We start from the raw sequence: 25,588 nt of genomic DNA on the forward strand, positions 1-25,588 counted from the left end.
TAAAAGATACCAAAATATTTGTCAGAGTCCAGACTTTAGGCGAAATAAGAGCTCGCAGTCTGATGTACACTCCTGTGGTATCCACGGTCCTAGTGGAGAACCCCAGCTTACTTCTGGAGAACTGTTCAGGTTGTGAGCATGGCATTTGGGTGACCTCTGGGACTTGAATCCAGAGTGTTGTAAGGGAAAAAGAAGTTCTGCCAGGCTGACCTCAAGAGATGCAATAACTGAAACAAGAATTCAAACCAAACCTTCGCTCTTTCTGGTTTATTTGTAGTCATTACTGTTATACGCTATTTGCTTTACTGTAGTGCCTAGAATAGGACCTAATCGTACTCAGTAACATTCAAACACACACGTTGCTCGTAGCATTTTGGAAAAAACGCTGAACAAAACCACAATGTATCCAGCAACTACAGCATCATTAATATAGACATATACACACGCAGAAGAGGAAGGTGGTGGCTCAGCTCCTGATTGACTTATCCAGGCAGAGCCAGGGAGTTGGTAGTCTGCCTAGTTTAGTGTGGCTTTGTTGACTCAGAATAGCAGGCACAGAGACCAATACATCTTCTGACAGGAGAGAGGAATGGTAGTCTCTCTTGTCTACTGAATCTGTATAGAAAGAAAAACTTCTGAAGAGTCTTGCAGTGCAGCTCATGACAGCAATTTGGGATTAACTTGCTGGTAAAGAAAATCAAGAAGGAGGGAGTTACGACCCTGTAAAAACCAACAGTATTATTTGGAACAAGACAAGAATGTCACTTGTTCACAAGAACAGTGAATGAGAGGGCCGAGGGATCACTGAAAGCCTATGACACTGCATCCTCTGTATTGCTATCTACATTCCCCCTTCTTTATCGCTTCTTGCTTTTTACCAATTGTTCGCTGTGCCTTGTTTTAAACTAGACTGTTAAGTTCACTGGACAGCGGGCTTATTTTGTTTCATAGCACAGAATATAGCTGCACTTAGCACCCTGAAGTATTAGACATACACTAACTGTATATTCTTGCTGTGAATAGATATTTTCATGATTTATTTCCTATGGCTTTGCTTCACCAACACCAAATGCTTTTTGCTGATTTTCAAATTGATCTACAACAAAACAGTTTTACAAATTCCAGGCCATTTATTAAAGTTCATTCTTCACTGGGAAAGCAGAGTTATTCTCTTTTTGATTTAGCTTTATCCATGAGAATAGCCTGCAGACGTCACCACTCTGTTTAAAATAATTTACTCATTTCTCCTTCAAATCCATTGTATATCTTGAAGAGACACTGTAAAAATTAGTAGCCCTAAACACAGATCTACCACAACAGTGCTCTCAACTATTTCTTCCATCCATTTTTTTTTCCAACTGATCATAGCAATTCTCTGGGAAATAATAGTAAAAACACTAGCTTTAGCACAAATGTGCTGATTTGTTTACTATGATTCTCCTAAGAGTTTGTACAGGATTTCCGATATTCCGGACATCTTTAAAAGAAAGACGTCCCATCTGCTGAGAAAATGCAGAGATGGCCACATCCTCCAAACCTATGCAACTGTTTTCTTTTAAGTCTACTCCTTCAGCTCAGTCATAACCCAATTTTTCTTTTTTTTGTTGTGTGAGACTCCCAAACTGCTTTTCATATAGTTAGGTTTTCTCTGTGTCCAGGCATATATATAAATTGCCACAGCAATAAGCAGCTTTGTATCAGTAGATTCAATGTAACAGCACGCATAAATATTTTTAGCTCTCTAAAGAGGTTAGCTAGCTAGACTTGGCTAGATGTATTTCTTTTAAGATCAAACTAAAAAAAATATCCCCTATATTCACTATGCTCTAAGAGTTGCTGTCTATCAGCTCATGTGCGGCAATAAGTTTAACATGTTTATCTGAGCTCTCAGAGTCTCTGTATATATCTGAGGTCTCAGACTCTCAGAATTACTACTGCTTCTTGGGCATGTTTTCTTTCCCCTCTTGACTTAATCCTACCTTGAGTTCTGTTTCTTGGCTTTCTGCCACGTGGTTTTCTACTTTTCTCTGATGACTACTTTGTTTCTCAAGTATCTTTCTGCAACCACCTAAGTTAATTTTATTATTATTTCTTCTCCATACAGTTTTCAATCAAAGTGATGACAACAACAAATACTGAAAAGTGATCCTGTGAGTAATGATTCTAGTGACTCTCATGAACAATGGGTACATCTGTGCTGTAAGATTCAATGCAAAGTAGAGATGCTTGACCTAGCCATCCAGTTCAACTCTGCTGCTTTTTTGGTATGTCTACATTAAACACTGGTACTATATAGAGGCATCCAAACTAGCTTTTTCAGATCCAAATCCCAAAAGCACTGTAGCTATGTTAGTCTTTTCGGCAGGGCAAATTAACCATTTCAGCAGCTCTGTACAACAGAACTATTTTGCTCTCAGTGGTCAAGGGGTTATTCATTGAGAACTATTAGAGATCATCGTCACGCTGTATTGTTTAGTACAGATATATTCAAAGGATAAGGATGGCTTGCTCCAAGTGGAAATCTTTTAACATGGAATAAACCATACCTTAGATTTCCCTTCTCCCTTAAGCTGGAGAGCTGCAACTATTTACAAGAAAAAGCAAGAAAATGTCAGAATAGTAAGAAGATTGATATGAAAGTATGCATATCTACTCTGGCTGCCCTTTCTTAGCATAAAAACATACTCATTGGCTGCTTACGTATGAACAACATAACAATGTTTTCTTCTTGCAATGCAAAGGTTACTTTAGATTTACAACAGCATAACTGAGAATAGAATTCAAAATATAGAGCTTTCTGGTGTTTCAGTCTGAGTTCTACTGAGGTCTAAATTTTTTTCTTCTGGCAAATTTTAAGGTACTAGTTTTTTTTTCCTACCTATAAGATCTTCCATATTTATTGTAAAGGTAGTTAGCATTCAAATTTGACTTGAAATAGATCTCTGATGTAAACGTAGCTAGTACTCTACCTGTATGCATCCTAGATAGCCATGCTGAGCAGCTACATGAACAGCAGTATTACCATCCTGGTCAACTTCATCCAATGAAATCCCTTGTTCTTGCATAAACTGAAGAAGCCACAGAAGGATTTTCTCCTGGAGGAGGGGGAAAGAAAAGTCACAAAAGGTAAGAAATAATGGAAAGTTAAATGTACTATAGGAACACTGGTAGCATCACCTGTTACTAAATCTGTCCCATATTTCCTATTATAAAACCTTGCTTTCGTTCCCTCTTAACTTTGTCAGACTTAGCATAGCATGGGCCTAACTCTGACTGGATCTTTCAAGGAAATAAGCAAAAATACTTCACTCGCTTTAAGAGAAGACGTATTAGGAAAAATGCGTGCACCGTAACACATTCTGACAATTGCACATTGAAAAGCATGAGTGTCTATGTGTTGGAGATGAGACCTGAGGCAAAACAGTTTGTAGGTCAATCTGAAAACCTGCCAAAACTTGGTGAAATTTCATGCACATTTCACCTGCAACAGGTGCATGCACAGAGATCACAGAGCTGAGCGGCTAGATTATTCAAAGCTATTATCATGCCCCAGCTCTGGGCTGTTGTGTAGGAAGAGAAGCAGCAGAACTAAAATCTGGAAATCTGTCTATCTTGCAATCTCAGTGCGTTGCCCAGTGGATGGTGTGTATGTGCCTGCATGTTGAGAGGGATGGGGAGACTTCAACCACAGACTTGCAGGAGGAAGCCTGGGAGCCAAAATGGAAATGAGAGAGAGAGAAAGCAAGCTGGACAAGACATGGTGCAGGAATCTGCAAAATGGAAGAAGCACTAGTAGCTAGGAATGGGAAGAGGGAATTAAACTAGATGAGGATCTGGCAAGAAGCTAGTCAAAGATGGGAAAGGAGACTAGGACTGAAAATCTGAGGAAGAGGAAAATGAATTAAGAGGAAGGAGACCTGAACAGAAGCTGCTCACAGACAAGAATTATGATCAGCCAGAAAGGGAACTGGGAACATACACATACCCACAAGAAGGCAGACTTTACATTTCCTAAGCTTGACTTTGCCATCTTAATTCTTTTTAACATTGCTTTTTGTGCGTGCATGCATGTGTAATATACAATTTATAGGAGTCTTCCTTTATAACAATGGAGAGTTTTTATATTTGCACTAAGCTTATTTTATTTCTTATTTTCCCCAGTAGGTTTCTTCAGAAAACTGTTCTACTCCTTACCCTAGCAAGCTTCCATGCTTCTCTAGATTAAATTTGATTGTGCCCTTCTGAATGCGACACATATTGAAAATCTATAATACTACTGTGCATTACATAAAAATGTGAGCTCCCTTAGATGATAACTGACTGCAGGTGTGCTCCCAGTTTTTGCATCTTAATAAAGAATAAATTACTTTGTATCTCAATTTTTTTTAATCTAAACGTATTTTTTTATCTTCGATTTATATCTTTTTACTATTTTATGCCATTTATATATTTATTTATATCTGTCATGTGCAATACTGACTAGGAGCTCTAGCTCCAAATGGCTTTGTAGATGCTGCTGCTGGCAAACATCAGCACAAACACTTAACCTTAAGCACTTCAGTAGTTTTAGCCATAAGTACATACTCACACACAGGCAAACACCTGTGTGCAAGGCTGAGGCATAGCTAAACAAAACACTGCTGTAACACAGCACCTCTAGGATTTTGAACAGTAATCAAGTAGGAAAGGGAAACAATAAACATGGAGAAAGGAAGCTTTGCCTATGTATCTTGGGCACGAGCCCCTTCTTGTATAAAAAGTGCCACGGAAATTTTAACATCAAGGAAAAGAAGATGGGACCTCAGACTTTTTAAGTGTCCTCCAAATGACTCTGCCCATTCAAACACCTTGATATCTGTTCACTGCTTTAGATGGTTAGTCTCTCTGGAACTTACCTTCTTTGTATTTCCCCTTTAACAGTAGTTCTGGTTCTATTACAGGGTGAAGGGATAGATACTCATACTTCTCCCTTGGCTGAATGCCGAATACAGCTGAGAGCCAGCATGGAGAGATGACTTCAGATCACATAACCCTTTTAAAATACTTCTGAGCAATTTGTAGAGATGTCTGCAGTGTTAGCCAGCAGTGGAGGATTATGCTACTCCTGTGAATTGCTGTTACGTTTCAATAACTAAAAAAAAGTATTTTAGAGAAATTTCTCTGTAGAATTAGAAGACAACTAAAGCTCTGAAATTAAATGATATATTTTTCTTTGGAATATAATAGGGACAAAAATGTTGAGCATGGTTTGTAATTTTATGACCACAGTCAGTATGGAACAAATTATGCCTTCTAGTCATTTATCTTATCAGACATAGAAATCAAGTGCCTGGATGGCTAAATGCAATCATCTGTATTTGGAAGTGTCTGAGCATCAATCGATCACAGGCACAACTTTAGAGGCCCATTAAAATAGTTTGTGTTTCTCTCAAATGACTATGTTTTCCCACAGATGTATCCTTGACATACACTGGGAAAACTACTATTTTCTTTATTTACATATAGGAAAAATGAAAACTTCATATACCAAAGGACTATTTTAGTAACACCTGCATTATGTATGTGGAAGAAAAGTGTTCTTAGATATACTATCATCAACTTAATTTATTCAAACAAAATGAAAGACAGTAAGAAAATTCATTTATAAGATTAAGATAATGGAAAATAATCGTATACTTGTTATGCAACAGGAATTGCTAAATACTGACAAGTTATTCCATATATTTAATAACTTTAAGACCTGCAGTTATCTTATATTGTAACAGTGGTTAACAACCCTCTAGCATGTTCTGGACCTACAAGTCAAACAACCCCAAAGAGAAGATTCTGGTAAAATGTCACAATATGTACTTTCTGTTTTGGGACAGGTTGCAGACTTCAGCTCCCACAGCTGACTTCTGGAGCAGAAAGAACAGTTGACAAAAAGCATTTTTATTATTAACTGGACTATGAATGGAAGGATTAGCATGGTGAAAGCTAATCCTAGCCCCATTACTTGATATTGACTAAATTAGCTCCCTTCCCCAGTATCCTTTCACAGTAAGTATTAGGTTTTCTGAATAGAGAACTATGGGGTGAGTGAAAAGGCCACAAATTATCCCTGCAAAAATGACATTGGATAGGGAAAAGCAAACACCTTGAGGTGCAAAGGAGTGCATTGTTAGGCATTTGTGTGCCTGACTACCACACGCTCCTCCCCATTGCAGCCTCCAGTCCTACACCACCAAGCCACACACAAAACCCTTCCTAAGACCTCAGTCAAGCTGCAGCTCTAGTTCCCCTGAAGCTTTAGGCTCACTGGAGCTTTAGATGTAACAAACGCTCAGCATTCCCCACCCTCTCTCTCCAACCTGCACAGTCCCTGCTACTGCAGCATCTGTGCTGGAAAGAAACCACATCCCTGTGAAGCTCCTAGGACCTACTAAGCGCACCTAGGATTGCAGCACCATCTCCTTTCTATCAGATGGTGCCTGTGCCAGCCATAGCTGGTCCATGATGTGCAATACATCAACAACCTACACCCGACAGGGGATTTCTGTCAACCGTGTTGCCCCTCCATACCTCTCCAAGGTTGCACAACTCCATAATTAAAAAGAGGTAGGAGGTATGCAGACCAGGCTGCAGGCTGGCATTAAGCTCTTCTCCTCACCCATCACATGAACTTATACAGTCCCTCTCTCATGGAACAAAAGCAGATGAGAGAGAGATGAAGAACACAGTACTGTTGAGCTGTATTTGGAGTCTGGCCATGACTGTGGTTTGACCACAATTAACATAGGAACTTTGATATAAGCTCCCTTTTGCTGCCCATACTAAACGATATTTATTGAAGAAGAATATGGCATGCATGCACAGTGCCTTGGGAAACAATGGATGGGTTGACTCCGTTAGAAAATGACTGAACAACAGGTCTTCCTTGTAAAAATAATACTCTTGTAATTCTGCCAAGATCAGTGTTTACATGCATTATCTCTCATGTAAGTACTAGTAAAATAAATTAAACCTTCTAGGAGGGCGCCAACTCTGCATCTGAATTTCTCAACAACTTTTTCTTAATACAGTTGGGTAAGATAGTCTGGCTTCCTTTCAGCCTCAGTATTCTTTCAAGTCTGCAAGACATTTATGGATTACATAAAAAAAGATAATTGACAATACATGTGAACTTTCTTTGACATGTAGTGAACTATGAAGATTTGTCAGCAATTTTTATATCACCTTTTAAAATTTCATGGGTGGCTGATTGTAGCTGGTGTTTCTTAACTGGGGGAGCTTCCTTCCTGCTCTGAACAGAATATAGTTACAGTGTGCCAGATCTGCTCCTGGCAATAGACAGCATAAATCCACTGAAAAAAAAACAGAGCTTCACTGAATTTAGTTTGTGTAAACATCTTTAGAGATGAGGGCAAAATTAGGCTAACTCAAATGAAGACATGAATGTAAGTTCACATTAAGCTTTCTCTTCCAAACTTTCTTCCCAGTCACAAACACTCCTTTCTCAAACCCAGTTCTGACCAGACACCCAGCGGCCTTATATTCAGTGTTAGATTTACTGACCAAACTTGTCACAGAAAGGACAGAATCAATCAGCACCTCCAGCAGGGTTCTAATTTGCACCAGTAATGTGCACAGTAGGTGGGAGGCAGAAAGGGAATAGAGGTCTCTCTGGTCAGTGCGTGAATGAGGGTGTCTGTGCTGCCTCAGAAAGCACCAGGAGAAGGGAGGACTTCCAGCTCTCTAGCCTTCCACACCTCCCTGCTCTCCTTCCCTCTCCCTCCAGTAAATCCATCGCTGGACAGGACTAATGAAAAGCAGAAATATGCCACAATCATTGTATGATATTTAATAGGACAATCTCACTTGCACGGGGGAAAAAAAAGCTAACTTTCTTAAGATGAGTGGCTACATTTTGCTTGTTCTCTCTTTACCAGTAACAGAGAAAAAAATAGCATTGGGTGAGAAAGAGGCCCATCCAAAGAGATTTGAGAACAATAATGGATCACTATTCCTTCCATATGAGATCCTGAAGAAGGTCCTTTGAAGAGGGGTTAGTGCAAGGTCTGTTTAGGAAAAACAGACTTCGCGGGAAGAGAATGTGGTGCGATTAAGTGGTGTATGTTTCCCCAGATGTTAGCAGAGCACTGAAACGCTGAACTTCTGAGGTTTCCCGTCATTAGATTTACAGATAAGTTAGGTGTGGACCAGGATGGGTTTACAACACATTTTTATATGTAATTCTCAATAAAACTGGCTAGAGCTAGACAGATGATGTTCAAGTTTCACCACATTTCACTTCAGTGCCAATATACTGAATTCCTAAACTGTCACAATTTGCCAAAATTTTTTGAGATGATTCTCTCCTGGAAAGGGAATGAGAACTATCCCAGAGTGTCTGATGATTTTCTGATGTGCCCAAGGAGTCCTCTATGGACCAGAATGAGATGATTAAACTTCCTCAATGTTCTTCAATTGACAGATGAGCCTAATATGCCATCTAGTCTTCTCCTCGCCATTACTTAAAGTTTCAAAAAATTGACTTAAGGGAGCAAATACTGAAAAAATAAGCAGATTAAATGGGAAAGGCTCTTGCTTTCTTTGAAGTGTTCTGGACCTTCCTACTTTGAAGTAATTAAAACACCTGCATTTTAATAGCCACAGAATGCTTATTTGGCTATAAAAATGCTTTTAATTGAAACTGTTGTATGAGCATATCAATCTCTGTAAAAAGTGAATGAAAGCCATACCTGACCATAGCAACCTGCATAATGAATAAGGCTTGGGTGATCTTTTGAGCAACTTAATTCTGCAATAGCTTCTGTTTCGCTCACCATCCACCGAACGCACTCCAGCTGACCATTCTAAATAAAGAAAAAAAAATGTAAAGAATTCCACTTGTTTCAGCTCCAGACACATCTACTAAACAGGAAAGGGTTTATCAGAACCACTAATATGTTACAACATTATAGTTTGTTTGAAAGTTTGTTCTTTTACCTGCTTTCACATAATACACTTGTTTATCCTGCTGTCCTGGACCAAATATAGCTTGGCTATTGATATTACCTGTCAGTTTAAACTTGCCCTACATTTTCCATCTTTTCCCTCCTAAAACTACAGTTGTGCATACATATTGGTGCAGAACCTTTGCTGAGTGGCACCACAGGGGACACCAGTTCAAGAGGCAGTGAAACAGTATTAAACACTATCTGCCCCCTACTCTCAGTCATTCAGAAGAAAACACAGTTCTGCTTCCATCATTCATACAGCAAGGCTCAATGATTAAATGAGATCATTTGCTGGATCAGAGTGAACAGGCTCTCTCCCTACATACTAAAGTCTTCACTGTTCAGTAATTAAATGTATGCTCAATTATTATTATGTGTTACTTTTAGTAACTGAACACCTAGTCCTCACGGATTAGGACCTAAACGTGACACTGTATGAACACAAACCAGAAGAGGGTTCTTGCCCTGAACACCTTTTACAGCCTGGGCTCAAGATTCCCAAGCTGTTGTGCACGCTGGTAGTAGCGCGCAAATTACTACAAAGCAGGATGTGGATGCTGCAGAGACAGATGAATATTTCCTTCAGAGCATGCTTGTGGCCCAGTGTAAAGGCAAGAGCTTTTATCAGCTTCTCTTGCTGCTGCAGCGTCCCCTTTCAGCGATAATAGCTGGGTAAACGTCATTTGGCATAACCCCATTCTGGCCTTCTTTTACTTGACTCTTCTATGGTCATTTTCATAAAGGCCATGTTATTCCTTATAGCTAAAACAAACGTTTCAAGTACTTGATAAAGACTTCACATGGGTCAACACAGGAAACATATAAAGCTGTTTGTGTGCATAAAAAGAAAAACGATATCCTGGGAAGGAAAGAAATTTCCATTTCAAGTTTCAGGTTGATTGTTACAAAAATGAGAAAAAGAATGTAACAAATATTAACCCACTTAAAAATGATAGGGGAGAAAGAAAAAATTGGAGTAAAATCTGTTTGATATTTGTCTTATTCCTTGCATATGTACCGTGTGCATAGACACACACACACCACTTTTACTTTACTTACTTTCCTCTGTTTCTCTCAATTTCAAAAATGAAGTAAAACAATGAAAACTACTGTGTTCTTTTAACCACTCTAGAAAAATCCTCATATATCAAATCAGGGTTCAAATACTAGTTAGCACAGATAACTTCATAGATTCATTGTGTTTTCCTTTGCATTGCAACTGAGTAAAACCTTATGGTACTTTTAAAACTAAGGTAATAAATTAATAAAATGAAGTACCTACAAAATAACACAATTTTGCTAATTTACAGAGGATTTTTCCACAGCTGCTTTAAATAAACAAAACGAATAAAACAAACGATCAATATGGCAATATGACTGGCCATAACATATGCTTTATTTTCACTCTCTAGCTCATAACTCAAGCACAGAAAGAGGTCCTGAATTAAACCAGATTGTTGTAATTAATTCATTCCTTACTGGAAAATGTTGCACATCATCAGTAAATCACCTGTTGAAACCCTCTTCCATGGAAATTAATGTTCCTGCATACAAATTTTCTTTCATTCTGATACTCATGATTCTTACAGAACACGGGTACATATCCCATATACTATTACATCACTGCAGTTATAATAGTATAATCTAAGAGCAAGAAGAATAAAGTTGATTCTACCAGGGCCCAAAACATCTTGGAAATAAGGAGCAGGACCTATGAAGTTTATTTATGCCAAATAATTTTAAGGTTATGAGATAGAATTTGACCCAGGACAACTCCGGCCATGCAGGTCATTGTTAGTAACATTTATTCCCGAGCACCATCACATTCAGGGAGAATTCAACTATATTTACACAAATTTCTAGAAATGTTACAGACTCTAAAGGAACCCTTTGCCTATTATTAAAAAAGCCAACCTTTGGGGGGAAAAAGACAAGACCTGTTACTACCTTATAAATACATCATCTACCTAGGTTAAAAAAAAAAAAAAAAGCCACAAGAGAGAAAAGCATTTCCAACTAAAATTGTAGGACAACTTTAGATTGGCAGACCATAGCTCTTCAGATTGAACATGGGCCAGAATATTGAAGCTAAAAGCCTCATTTCATAACAGCAGTTCAGTAGTACAGACCAGCTAGATATCAGTTTAATTTCTCATTCATATGGCCTGTCCCAGGAAAAAAAATACATATACATATATATATATATATCCATCCCTGACTCCTGCCCTAGGACACTATGTCACTGGAATGACTGTCACATCTCGAAGAATAAAAATGGTTTCCCACAGGCTGGAATTCACCAGTCCTCTATCATTTTCTAAAGTCTTTCCAAAAAGAAAATAACGATTAAAATCCCTGAAGAAACAGAAACACTTGTTTCTGTTTCTTGCTGACAGACAGCACTCAACCATTCAATCTTACTTGCTGAAGACCCAGAATTAGTTTGGTTAAAACCTCAGCTTTCTGGTATACCACTGTATTTTACTATAGCACACCAACACTGTACACTTTCCCATTTTCCTACATAATAGGATCTCCTGTAAGTTTGGGCATTAATTTTTGCAGTTTATGACAGGTTGTTCTGTAAGATGTAAATTTTAATTTTGATGCAATTGCTCTGGACTCTCAAGAAGTTTCACCTTCAGATGTGGCACACTGACAAAAACCATTGTTAGAAACAGTCAAAGTGTTATCAGGCTTTGCAAGTACATTCTCACACTTGTCTTTCAAGGTTATATAGTTATTTGTTAAAAACAAAAAACAAGAAACTGTTATATTTTCTAAAGAAACAATTAGGTCTGAATTAAATAAAAGTTCCTTGAAATATAACAAATATTTCTGGAGCCAGTTGACTGATTTAAAAGTGAATGTATATGCACTGACGACAACATATGAAGTGCCAGTGGTCTACAACAGACATTGTATCTTGCATATATTATGTGGTACCAGCCAATGGCAGAGATTGGCTCCAATTTAACAAAACGCTTGAAAAATAACATTCTGTTGGATGTACTACTTACAGCCATCACAGAAAGAGACTAAATCACCTTTATGTCACATCAGAGTAGAGAAACTAAGTCACCTTTATTGCTAACCCAGCTGGAGTTAGTTGTTCAATGTTTCGTTCATTCAAACAGTCTTCTCCCATCAAGGAGGTGAGATGCTGCAGGCATTCTGCATGTCCCTGCGATGCTGCTACATGCAACAGATTGTTGTCATATTCATCATGAATTTTATCCAGATTATCCGCTGCTAAGTGTGGCTGTTAGAAAAGAAATGGTTAAAAATTCATTACATCACTTACAGTTAGGGATAAAAACACACAGAATATCAAGCCTCACTGTCCAAGATATAAGCCAAAGATATTTTCCTATAGGCACATTCTTTTATAACTCTCAAAACCAGGAGCTTTTCACTTCCCCAGCTACTATTAGAGATAGGACAGAGAGGAAGGATGCCAACTGGCTTGATTCACTGTGTAGTTTTTCTCTTCATAATGTAATTGCCATGTAACAGTGCAAGGTCTTGCGTAGCTCTACATCTCCGTACTAGTTTGTTCAACAATGTAACTGCACACACTCACATTTTTGTAATTTCTGTATATTTTGCAGTTGGTTCCTTTTCTTTCTTTTTTGGCATTATAATGATGATTAATTGAACAGAAAACATCCATGACTCCTAAAAAAAAGTTCATATTTTGCACACTGTAAAAGTGGCAACTTGTGCTAAGCACAATCTAAAACAGTTAAAACACAAGACAGAAGACTTTTATTTGGTAGCTTGTTTCCATAGTAAAATTTGTATTATAATATTCTTTTGGAATATTGAACAAAGTACTACACAACCATGACTTAATACCTTATTCCTGCCCAAATCTAATTTTAAGAAAAAACAAGTGGATTGAGAAACTCCAGAAAGGAAATGGAAGAAGGAAGACAGAGTTAAGGAGTAACAGTGATAAGTTCCTAGAGTGGTGTAGACTTGCCAGCATACAACTCATTCAGTCTACTTTACTCAGATGTTTTGGCCTGTTCAGAAAAAATATATATCATCTATCTACCTAGCACAACCTCAGTTTTATTTTTTTTTAATTCCCATTTTTAAATGAATCTTTTTACTGTTTTTTTTTCTTACTTCACACTCTAACATACTCTTCTGCCTCTGTCTAGTCTTTGAATAAGTCTGCCTTTGTCTTTGCTGCTATGTTAATAACATGCCTTTGTGCCTGAGCTAGCTGTTAAACAGAGAAGCTAAACAAAAACCTAACAAAAACAGTTCTTACACATACACTGTGCCTCCAACAGCCCTTCTGACTGTAGATCACATGTTCTGCATCATTGTGCTAACTTGCACCTAGTTACTTTGGAAACCATCGTTGATAACATCTGATCAGAGCACTAGACCTAACTAAAAACTTCATATGGGTCAGAGGCCAAGGAGGCTTTAGAGAGAGCTCCTGCCCGAGAATGCTGTTGCAATATGCCAGCATTAACACTCCTGAATAATAATCAGAATACAACAGAAGCCCCTCTGTTCCCATGGTCAGCCTCTAAATAGCAACTGAGGTAAACCACCAATAACTGAACAAAGTAATCCACAAATGTTGTGAAAAGCAGAACTCAATTAAGATTTAAAAATGATGTTCAAATGATCTCATGTTTTAAAACCCTGCATTTTATATATCAATTTACTGCATGAGCTAGCAATCTTGTCCATATTTACACAAAACGAATACATTGGTTTTGCTACATATTTGATTTAAAGATGAAACCTTGCTGTTTGAAAACCCATTTGCTCAGTTTCTAAGGTGAATACAAGACAAATAGAGCAGCAGTACAAAACAGGCACTTCATCAGCTTTGCTGGCTTTATCAACTACATCACTGAAATCTCTTACTTTACATGGATTATGAAAAAGACAGTACTTACCAGTAATGATATTTGGCCTTCCTTTACAATGTTTAAGATGCTCTTACTTTTTTTCACCTCTTCATTCCTCTCTTCCGGGCCCCCTGTGCTGCTCCAGTTCATGTTCAGTTCCTCAAGCTGCTTGCTTTCTGCCACTGCAGTCTGCAGGTGAAAAGTCCTCAGGTGGCAGTTTGGCATATTCTTCTCAGTTTTGTGAGCCTGAGGATCAACAAATGTCCTGCTGAGGAAGCCCTTGCCCTGGGCTTCAGATTCATGGACAGAGCTACACTTAACTAAAGGCTGGGAAAGCTCCAATTCTTCCGTTAAATGCTTGTGTTGCTCAAGGACAATGGGCTGCGTTTTCCTCAGCTGAGAGCCTTTCACGGGGGACAGAACACAGAACTGTGTCATGCCGGCGGGCAAGTTCTCTGCGTTGCCTGCAGAGCAGCTCTTTCCACTGAGACCGTTCACTGTTGAACATACACTCAAAAGTTTTTTATCAGGAGCCACCTTTGTAAAAGGAACAAGTTGCTGGCTTGACTTAATGTAAGGCACGTCCAAAATTTCATCCATATCCAGGTCATAGTGCTCGAGCTCCCCAAGCAGAACAGCAGGCTCGATGTTTTTACTTTTAAGGCTCTCTCCTTCTCCTGGGCTCTGGTCATCGTTTGGAGGAGCAGACTGAGAGTCGCTGCCTTTCTGGTGTTCCCCCTTCTGGTTCTTTTGGTCATCGCTTTCGTTGTTCTCGGAGCTCTCTGGCTGGTGCTTTAATGGGGAAACCCTCTTCACTGGTCTAAATTTATTGCACATATCTGCAATACCTGTTGGTTTCGGTGCATTTCCGATAAGAGTTGAGACCCCACAGTTCCAGCTGGTGCTAGAAACTAGAGAAACAGAGCGATGGGATTGAGAACTGCTTATTATTACATGATACAGCATCTTTAAAGATACCCCTGGCCAAACACTAGAAACAAGATTTACATAACATGGTGCATTCACATCTAAGCAGATTTAATGACAACTCTATTACAATAGCTAAAGAACTTGACACTGCAGAAAAGAAACTTTCTTAAATAGGAAGAAGGTTTACTTACAAAGTAATTTTTAATCAAGTAATGGACACCAGAAAGATCCTAGTGGCATTTATGCTGGCCTTGCCAGACTATGCTAATTTGCCTTTTGCTATTTTTATCCCATAGAGATACATCAGAAGAGTAGGATGATTTTTTGGGAGGTTAACAACAGGGTTGGTCAGAATTCTTTTTCCTTGAACTTTTTTTAGTGGATTTGTTTTAACAACAGCAACAATTATCCTGTTTTTTTTTTTTTTTTAAATGGCCTGTTTTCTCCGGAAGATGGATTTTCCTTCCAAGAACTGGAAAATCTGTTTTCATCTGAAAATTAAACCTATTTAGTCAGGTATGATGTCTCATTTTCCACTTCTCTGCATCTTGGGCTTCTTAGTCAGACTTTCCATCCCATAATGTACACACACACACGCACAGCTCTGGAACTTCCAGCGCATTATCTTCAGCACACTGCAGGAAATAGAATTCAACTAGGGAATCTGAGTTGTAGAGAAGAAAGGGAGCTCCATGCACCTGAACACTTACTCCTTTTGAACTTTTGCTCATTCACAGTACCAGCTTGTGATATTCACGATCTCCATAATCTGCAGCACACAAGTAAAGAGTTTTCTTTATTTTGTTATTTTCAGTACGGTGACTCCAAAAAAACCACTAAAGCCCTTAATCTCTTTTTCCTTTCCATGGCCCTTTTAATGTATACCAAGAGTTCACACATTCTCAAAGTCAAGAAGACAACTTAAACATAGCAGATTTATTACACATGCTAACTACATATGAGTGGGATCTAATTTGTGGTCAAAAAACACAAATCACCATGAACACCTTCTTAAGGAAACAGATATAGTAAAATATTAATTCTTGAAATGAAGGATTAGCATAGCTTAGTAGTTACAATGATCTGAAAATTACCTTAATACTTGTGAAGGTGCTCAAAAGTATATTTCCCCAGAAAAAATTAAAAATTATAATAATAATCAAAAGGCATGTAACTTAGTGGGCCAATACAAAGAACGCACTGTACTGACTTATTTATGCATTGTATAAGATTCTAGGTTCAAAGGCCCACACTTTTATGTTGGTTTTATTTACATGTGAAATTTTTTCCAAGTGATACAGGGAAATGGATACCATATGTTTCCCAGCTGTTTTGTTCTGACAGGAACTATTAAGCACTCTGTATGGAAATGAATTCTGTCTGAGTTTTATGAAAACACTGCTTTCAACACAGGGGTCTAGACAAAGAAAAAGTCATCAACATTTTGTTTGTCGTCACTTTCTTTAAGCTTACATTTATTCTGTTGCTAGGCTGAACAGGCTTTTTCCACTTTCTAACCTTAATAACACATATTTACATAAACCACTGATGATAAAACTGTAAAATTTGACACTGCAAAGAAGCAATGACCTTTGTTACAAATCTGTCTTCGATCACGGCACAGTCATGTATTTCTCTTTTCTTTCACTACAACTAGAGTGGAGTAAGGCACTGCCATTTCTTTGTTGCTTTTCTTCCCAATATGTTGGTGGAGCAAACTGGAACACCGAGAACAATTAGCAGTATTTTTACAAACTTAGGAACGTATTCTTTACTTAATTAGGATGATGAATTTACAGTGCATTTAATAAAGGATTAGAATATGGCATTTAACCACATAAGCAATAAAGAGTAACGCAAATCAGACTGGTAGACTCAATCCTTCTCTGAGCTATTTTCTGCTCCTTGGGTGCTGGGTCCCTAAACATGAGATTGAGACCATGGGCCACAGTGCACTAGGGCATGGCTGAAAACCTGAATCTTCTCCACTCTGTTTATAAACGTTTGTTCCTGAGGAAACAGAAGCAAGCAGTGCTTATGTCCTCCAAAGCACCAATACGGCAGGGGTTGTTACGCAACTAGCCTTTAATAGCTGCTCCAGCGAAAACGTCTTTTGCTCATCTTTCCACACGTGTGAAGTCAGGCAGGGGCCACTGAAAGTCTGGGTCAAATAAATACTGTTTGATTCCTTTATAAACAACAGCACAGGATGGTCTGTGTTTAAGGCAGGGGACTAGAACCTGGAGCAGCTAACTTGATTCCAATATCCATCAAATAATACTGGTATCATCTTGGATGAACCACATCGCTTCTGTGCACCAGTATCTTGATGATAAAAAGATGATAAAATTTCTTATTTCCAAAGATGTTGTCAAAATTTCGTCCCTAACTTTTATGCACTAATGATGAAAGACTTAGCTAACACTGCCATGGGATCATCCAAGTACAAAGACAGAGGAACAGGAAAAATTGAGGAGACTTTTCACTGACACTAGTAAAGACGTGTAGTGCTGCCTGATGGAGCTGAGGTGGCAAAGCATTTCCTCAACACTAAAGAAAATGGTGTCTGACAAAAACCTGCAAGGGTCAAATTTGCAAAAGCAGTTCTTGACCATATATTGTGCTCTCTGCTCTTAAAGAAGGCAAAATACAAGAAGTGAATAAAGAGGCCTGTAGGTGTATCCATAGGGTGTTTTCTTTCTTTTTTTTTTTTTAATGCATCCTAGAGCTGCATATTTGATTGCAGAAGTGAAAATTTATCTATCTGGAACTTTCTAAAAAAGATCCTTATAACATGTTTTCAGTTGGAAGGATTTACTGACTTCAGAGCATTCTTCAATGATATCTTTGTATCCAGGCAGTGGAGGGGTGTAAGGGAGAGTTTTGTCTCGTACATGAGTGCCTGCGGGTAATTATATGAGTTTTGTCCAGTCATCAAGATTGTCACACACAGATGGAACCTTATCCTTGTGACAGGCAGTTTCTGTGATGCTTACAGTCTAAATGCTCAAATGTTAGATTATCTTTAAATTGTCCTGAGTATAAAGGAATATAACAAAGGACTCAACTTTTACTCATTTCAATAGGAAACGTGTAACTGAAATTCTTTTCTGATGTGCAAGAGGTCACCTCCCTGGCAAAAGGGTGCAGTAACATCCTTTTATTGCTGATGGTTTCATGAAGTTTACAACACTTGTGACACAAACAGAAGGTGGCAAAAAATGTATATCATACATCAGTATCATGATGAGATGAACTGAAGATACTAAAAAGTGGTACTGAAAAGATGCTGCAATGCAAGATCTTCATGGATCCACCCAACAAGGCATCAGAAACTACTCCCAGTCACTGAGCACTGACTGTGGTTCTGAGGCAATGGTCAAACTTCTAACTGTGCGTTTCTGTCACCACCAGCAGAGACTCATTTAGGTTTAAGCTCTGACCAATACTCTGTAGTCGTGACTGCTGCTGCTCAACAACTAGGCCATACAACTGGCAGTGGTGCAGACAGGCAGCACAACAGATACAAAGATTCGCTACTGAAAGATGAATGGATTTAAATGACTTTCCTTTAACTGAAACACTTCTTTGCTCAAAAATTTCCATCACTGTGGGGTTTACTCCACTTTCCATCATCATTAAAGAAGCATGGACTTAGTATTGACAACTGCCGGTGTCTATAAAATATTTTTTTAAATACAGTAATTCGCCATAGATTCATTTGAGGCCCTGTAGTAACTATATGCATAGTTTTACAAGTTGAGTTTTATTGTCCTTTAAAAGAAATGCCTGACCTTCTTCCTTGTGATAAGACTTCAGTAGAGTCTCTTCAATCAATTAAGTCTTGTACTCATTCCAGATCCGTTTAGAGCACTGTAACTCTGACCGTGTTTACAGACACCAAGGTGTTGTCTGCACTAGGGAAGTTTTCAGAAAATTCCTCACACTTTTAAACACTGATTTATCTCCAACAATGGCAGCAGTACTGGAATTCCAAGAGATGGAGGAAGGGATGTCCTTTACACGTCAATAAGATAATGAAAACCAGTTCTGACTATCTTTTTATTTACCATTTAATTAATATCACTGAAATATTTAACAATTTTAACTGAAGGTGGCACTGTTTTACAGTTTTAATATATTAATAACTTCCAAGAGTACTTCTGGTTATTTTAATGCAAGTTCTACAGCATGAGAATCTGAATTAAAGAGTGACCCTGAACAGAGAGAAACAGAGTGGGTTTGTTCCCTTTTACAAGTGAAATTTGAAGCCGTTATAAAGAAGAAAGAAAGGGTTAAAAAATTACAGCAATGGGGATAAATAATAATTCAAACTGCACCTTTTCCAGGTGATCCATACATTAATACAAGCCTCAGCAAATGAATCATTTTTCTTAGCTTCGCCTGAGGAAGAACACTGTAAAAGCTGTCATTTCCCAAGTAGTGAATGTAAAAGAGGGAAAGAAATCTTCAAAATGGACAAATTGAGGTCTCCCAATTCCAAACTGGGGTTACCCTTCTTCAGACTCATCTGGGGATATAAATGGATACTAACAAGGGAAGTTCTAATGAAAAATCAGAAGAGCTCGTCATGGCACATAATGTGTAAAATGGAAAGAGCAAGGATATGAAAACAAGTCAGGAAAAGAGTCTGTATAGCTATCACAAGTTTCAATGCATATTCATGATTCTAATTTCTGTTTTTTCTGAGAAAATCCCTGAGTCTTCTACAGGCTTTTCAAAGTCTGGAATTACCCAATCAATTTTGTATTGTTTCAGACATATTTACCTGGGACATATTTGGAACACAACTCAGAAATTAATGCTATATAAATAATGCTGACTCCAAATCAAAGCTTTGCTTTATTTTAAGTTATAGTTAAAAAACTACCAAGAGCATGGGACAGGAATTGTGTGCAACCTGAAACAATGGATAATATATAAGTACCATATTCACTGATTAATTTCCCCAAATAGGAAAGCAACTTTCTGAATATTTCTGTGAACCACAATTAATTTGGCAATTAATAAAGCAGTGCAGCAGCAGGATACCTTCTGGAGACCAAAGGTGAACTTTATCAACATGTGAATAAAGATTTCAAGTAGAATATTGTCCTCATTCGAGGCATACATTTAAATGACAACCAAAAGTCATCCTAACTGACAGAATATACCTTAACGCAATGATACGGTTCAGTGAAGCTTGTTGAACACAGATGTCCCAAACCATTTGTTCAAGTGCCCTTAGAAAATCTACCCAGAAAAGCAAGCAACCAATTTCATGCTTAATAAGAAAGGCATAAAGGACTGATTTCTGTTTCAATTCATCATTCTGTGTTAGACAATACTGGAAATCAACAGATAGGCTGGCTAGCCATTTCATTTCAGAAAAATGAGGTAGCTAGATCCATATTTAATCCACATTTATGCTTGCCCTTAATCACACATTATGGTCCATGTAAAATGGATAAGCCAGAATTTGCCCTACACCTTTTCTCCTACCCTGTAAATCTTGCACCTGGTAACCTGGGGGTAGTGAGACATATACTTTGATCTCAAGAATCCCTTGGAATTTTCCTGAGTCAGAATTTCTATATCCAAGGAAGATCACAGAGAAGACAGTGCTGAGATTGTATTAACAGCATGAGTTTCATGCAAATCTTGTGAAGAAGCGAGGAAGGAAATACAGCACTCTCCTGTGCTGGCACAGATTCTCAGACAGAAGAGGGATATGAAGGGAAGTCATCTCTCAGACTTTCTAACCTCTTCTTGTCCAAAAGAACAAGTAATTTGACCAAAAATTACAGGCAGAAAGAAATGGGATGGAAAAAGTGTTGAAAAGCCTATGTGAAATCCATGAGAAAACACACTGACTGGTAAGCACTGGTATGTTCGCCTAGGATTAAAGGCGCTTAGAGCAATCTGAAAACAATGTAACCTAACATTTTCCTATGTTACTAACATATTATTCAACATGTAGGTGAAATGGAGAAAGCAAATGGGATGTCAAGGCTATTTACTAAACTTGACTGTGAACAAATGAATAATAAGGACTCCGTGTTATCTGTAAGATAACTAAAAAATTTAATTCCACAAAGAGCAGCTGTCTGGTTTAAATCAGTTCAAACAATCTAGTGAATACGGTTGTCTACGTATTTATAAATATATTTAAATATAAAGTTAAAACTTTTCTCTATACTTCTGACTTAATTGTTTTAGTGAACTAAATATTCTTTGGAGACAAAGTTCTCTGAGATCATTATTTTTTAGGCTATTAGGATCTCAACTTATGCAGTCCTACTAGTAACTTGTGCTTAACTTTTAGTTCATCTATAAAATAATCCTCAGACAGTTCTACTTCCACATTCTTCTTTATTTTAAAGAAAAATACAACCTCTAAAAAGCAGGAGAGGGCATGAACTAGAGGGCTGGACCAGTTTGTGGTAAAACCTCTGAGTTACTCTACATGTAATCATTGAAATTGTCAACGTAATATAAATATACAATTGCCATGCATACTAAGGATTTATGATAAATTTTATCTTGATCAAAACCAGCATAGAGCAACAATAACTTTGGGAATGTATTTGATTCTTTTAATGGTCCATGATATGCATCATTTTGACTGCATCAAAATCAACTGTGAAAAAACAGAAGATAGGGACCTTATACAGTGTTGATTAATGCAACTTGACTGATATTTCAGTGAAGTCTCAGCAGGGATGTAAAGCAATACCTTCCTGTTCAACAGTGTGTATGTTCAGTGATAAGCAGAGTGAAAAAAAATACATTTTAGTATTATTTTCAATTCACTAAAATGGGTAAGTGATAAACAGAATGAAAAAAAACAGATTTAAGTACTATTTTCAGTTCCAAGAGCTAAAAACTCCTTTTTTGATTCAAGAATTTTAAACAAAGCTCTGAAATAAGTTTCACTGGCAGACTCCCTGGTGCTACTGCTGTCTTCCAGCAGAGCCTGTAGTTACTTCTCTCAACTGCTCTTCAAAGCAACAGATGAATGCGGATGTAATTAAAATCATCACTGGAAAATGTCTGACTGCAGAGGGGATCATGAAACAATTGAGCAATTGACAATAAGCTGTCAATGTCCAAAGGTCTTTCGGAAGAGCTCACAACCAATGCTCCATCCTTGCTCTTGGCTTGCATTTTAATTTAAGGACAACCTCTGTATTTTAAATAAACACTTCTTGAAAACAGAGCAGACTTAGTTAAGTTGCGACTCTGGCTAAGCAGTCTTCATGAAGACCAACCAGTAAAAAATGGCTTAGTGGCTATTCTCGCCCTCGTTCTCCGGTTCACCTTGCTCTTGGAGCAACTGAGTGAATCCGTAGCTTTATCTCTTTCTGTATAATCTACAGCCCACAAGCACATAATCAGCTGTTCATTCTGACAGGCAGAGAAAGCAAGTGAGGAAGAGAGAGCAAGAGAGCATGAGAGAGAAAGAGTGCGAACAAGAGCAAGGGCACACAAAGAAAGAGAGCAAGGGGAGAGAGGAAAAAAAAAAAAAAGAAAGAAAAAAAAGGGGTCTTCTCCCTTTCCACTTCTTCTCTGCCTCTCCGCTTGCAGCAGGTATCACTACGTAAGCAATCGCTGCCCACCCCTGTGCAGGCAGTAACATTCAGAGTATACATGTTAAGGAAAGCTTCACTTCCCTTTATTCCCCAGGGCAGTGGCATAGGGCTGTGATGACTTAGCCTTTCATGATTCTGGCAGAAGTAGTAGCTCTTAGAAAGTTTCAGCTTAGTTACAAACCTTGGTAATTTACAACTCTGTGAAAGGAAATACAGAAATAAAAGTTGCCAAAGTACAGCACAGTTCTTAAAGCCTTCTATCTTCCCACGAATTTCAGGTCTCAGGTTTCTGTTATAAATGTCTTAGATTCAACAACATTGACGAAGCGCAATTAAAGCATCAAATGAAAGCACAATAAACTTTTCATAGCTCAACAAAAAAGTGTCCCTCTCACCGATTCTTTTTGGTCCATCAGGAAGAGAAAAACAAAAGAGGATTAATCTGATTTACAGAGTGAAAAACAACACTGAATGCACTTTTTGTCGGGGGGGGGGGGGGGAGGGGGGAAAGGTCTCCAGCTGCTTCTCATCTATATGCCATGATTCTTCATTTAGTTTACACTATTAAACTCAAAAACTCTGCTTTAATCTTAACTATTACAGTATGCCTTAGAGTAGATTCTAACATGTAGCATCCTTGATAGAGTTTCAGACTCTGGCAAAACATCATCCCTCAAATTAGTCGTGGCCATATGGGTAGTAAATGTATCCAACATTTTTTCATTGGCGCCTACATTATTACGTCTTGTCACCAATGGTTTCTCGGGTTTTCAAGTAAATTGTTGCATATACTGCGGTTTGGAGCTGCTGAGATGAAGCCCCACATTTATCTGTATAAAGCCAAATCCTTTTTTGGAACTTTTTTCCCTCTAATGAACTAACATCTGTTGAAAAAGAAAAGAAAAAAAGAAAAGTCATGTTTCCAGAAAGCTGCACAAAAACGAAAGAAAACAAAACAAGAAAACACTGCCAAGAAGCAATTGTTGCCAAGTTGAACATGGTTAAGAGCAGCCTAGAAAATAATGGGTGGACAGAAGTGGGCATCGTACCTGATCTGTCTTCATTTTGTGAATCACACCGTCTACATAATTCTGGGATGGTCTTGAGAGAAGTTATGGAATACTGAAAGAAAGGCAAAAATGTATATGAAATAATGCATTTACAAAGGTAAAAACTAAGACTTTTCAAGTGATTCTTAATGTTGTGGTCATAGCCTAGACTTACCAAGCTGAGGGTACTTCTGTCAGTCTGATGTTATTCACAAGCAGCACAAAAGAAATCAGGAGGCATTGGTCTATACAACCAACCGTGTCCTACCTCAAAGGATATCGAACAGATTTTTGAAGCTACGGCAAAGCACCCTCCCACCTCAAAGTTCTCTTTACTGTAGATTACCAATGATCAAGTCACAAATATCCTTTACATATCCATTCTCTCCATGGGATTCACAGAAATATCAAAGGTGGGAATGTTTACTGTCTAGGCTAGACAGTAAACATCAAGGGTCTCATTTTACCCATCTGGACCTCCATTACAGCATTTTTTTGCACAATACTTCATGCATAACAGACTTGGATTTCAAGCCTTTACATGTATGTAAAAGTAATGCAGAATGTTTTCACCTTAGAGCACTGATTTCAGAGTGTGCTGCATGTACATACACATATCAGGCCACAAGCTCCTTTCTCTAACTTAGGCTTTCTTAAACCAAATATGCATTACTACTTTGATGTGACAGATATACTTGATATTGATCAGTATGTTATTCTCTGAATTCAACCTTAAAAAGGGAAAGAACAAGGATGGCATATGCTTATACATACTAAACAGCAGTTTTCCCCCTGATAACTTGCGGAATAAACTGAATAAGGCACACAAACCAATGCTATAAAACTACGAATTCTGACATACAGAAATTAAATTACTTAATACCAAATCTTCCTTAATCTAATGTTCAAGTCGTATAGAAATCTTCACTTAAACAAATGAAAATCATGATGTGTGTGAAAAATCAATGGCTTTGAACATATGAAAGTATTAAAATCAGTATTTTGGAAACAGAAGCAGAAAAAAGCATTTAGGATTAGCACAACTGAAAATTTTTAAAGAATATATGAACACCATATGGTTTCAAAGAAGCAGGTATTTTTAGCTGGTGTGCTATTGACCAGTGAAGCAAAACAACTATACCTAAAAACACCATCTTTCCATGCAAAAAAGATATGGTCATACATTGTCCTGGCTTTTTGTTGACAGTTCATCATTCGAAGTTTAATTTGCTTCTAACAAATGTCTGGCAATCTACTTTAAAATAATATAACAAACTTCATCTGACCAATTGCTGAAGTAATTCACTTCTCTGATGCAAGCGAGTTTAAGTAAGACTGTTACTCAATGGATCGTAGTTACTTTATTCAGCCTCAAAAACTTCCAATGCCTTTTTTTCTCTTGACAGCCTGAATCAGAGAGGTATTGAGAAAACTCAGCTATGACAGTAAGAATCTCTCATAAGCATTCCCAGGATCTAACACTGAATTTATTAATTAAAATGCATAGCAGCACTCCACAGAACTACCCAGCATCTCCAATCCCCATTAAACATGGGGCTGAATATGAGGCGCTGACGACTGCTCTAAGATCTGACAGTCTAAGGCAACAAACAGCAGAAGGGAGACAGGGAGAAAGATGCTACTAAATACAAATTAATACAAGTTAAACACACACATGCACAAGCACCATGTGCTTTGCTTCACTGTAGTTATTGTTTAATAAAGATTGAGCTGTTAAGCTACACATCTTGCTGTTTCAGCACAACGATTCACAAGGCAATGCTGAACTGGTCTAGCAAGATTCTTAAGAGAATCCAAGGAACATGTCTCCAAGGAATATGGTAGCTTCATAAGACCAGCTGGTGCAGTTTAAACTATTATACAGTCTGTAATTCAATTAGAATCAAGCCTTTTGTACTCCATTGCTATGTGTTTTGTCAGGCACCCTCAAAAGTGAGAGCCATTTTTCGTTCTGTCTTTTTCCTATACTTCCCTGGAAGAACAAATTTTCTTTCTGCTTCAACATTGCATTAAAATGTATACAATTACCAGCCCCACCACCAAAAAAAAATCTGTTTAATAAAGTTATAAATTTGATTATGCATTTTAATCATACTGATTTGATTTCATTAACAGAT

General features: G+C 37.9%; 1 protein-coding gene across 10 annotated transcripts in view; it reads right to left on the minus strand.

The window, feature by feature from the left end:
- The window catches only part of LOC135323447 (synphilin-1-like), an 83,369-nt gene that overhangs the window by 18,443 nt on the left and 39,338 nt on the right, over positions 1-25,588 (minus strand). For 9 of the 10 annotated variants that reach the window (XM_064501003.1, XM_064501001.1, XM_064500999.1 and 6 more), the window contains 5 exons: positions 23,451-23,523; positions 13,928-14,790; positions 12,082-12,261; positions 8,742-8,855; positions 2,970-3,095 (listed from right to left, as the gene is read on the minus strand). In XM_064501003.1, the coding sequence (XP_064357073.1) occupies positions 2,970-3,095; positions 8,742-8,855; positions 12,082-12,261; positions 13,928-14,790; positions 23,451-23,523 (1,356 nt within the window). Of the gene's footprint in view, positions 1-2,969; positions 3,096-8,741; positions 8,856-12,081; positions 12,262-13,927; positions 14,791-15,519; positions 15,582-23,450; positions 23,524-25,588 lie in introns of those variants that run through there. The other variant, XM_064501006.1, reaches the window with a different exon arrangement.

This window comes from Dromaius novaehollandiae, chromosome W, assembly GCF_036370855.1.
Source record: "Dromaius novaehollandiae isolate bDroNov1 chromosome W, bDroNov1.hap1, whole genome shotgun sequence".
Lineage (NCBI taxonomy): Eukaryota > Metazoa > Chordata > Aves > Casuariiformes > Dromaiidae > Dromaius > Dromaius novaehollandiae.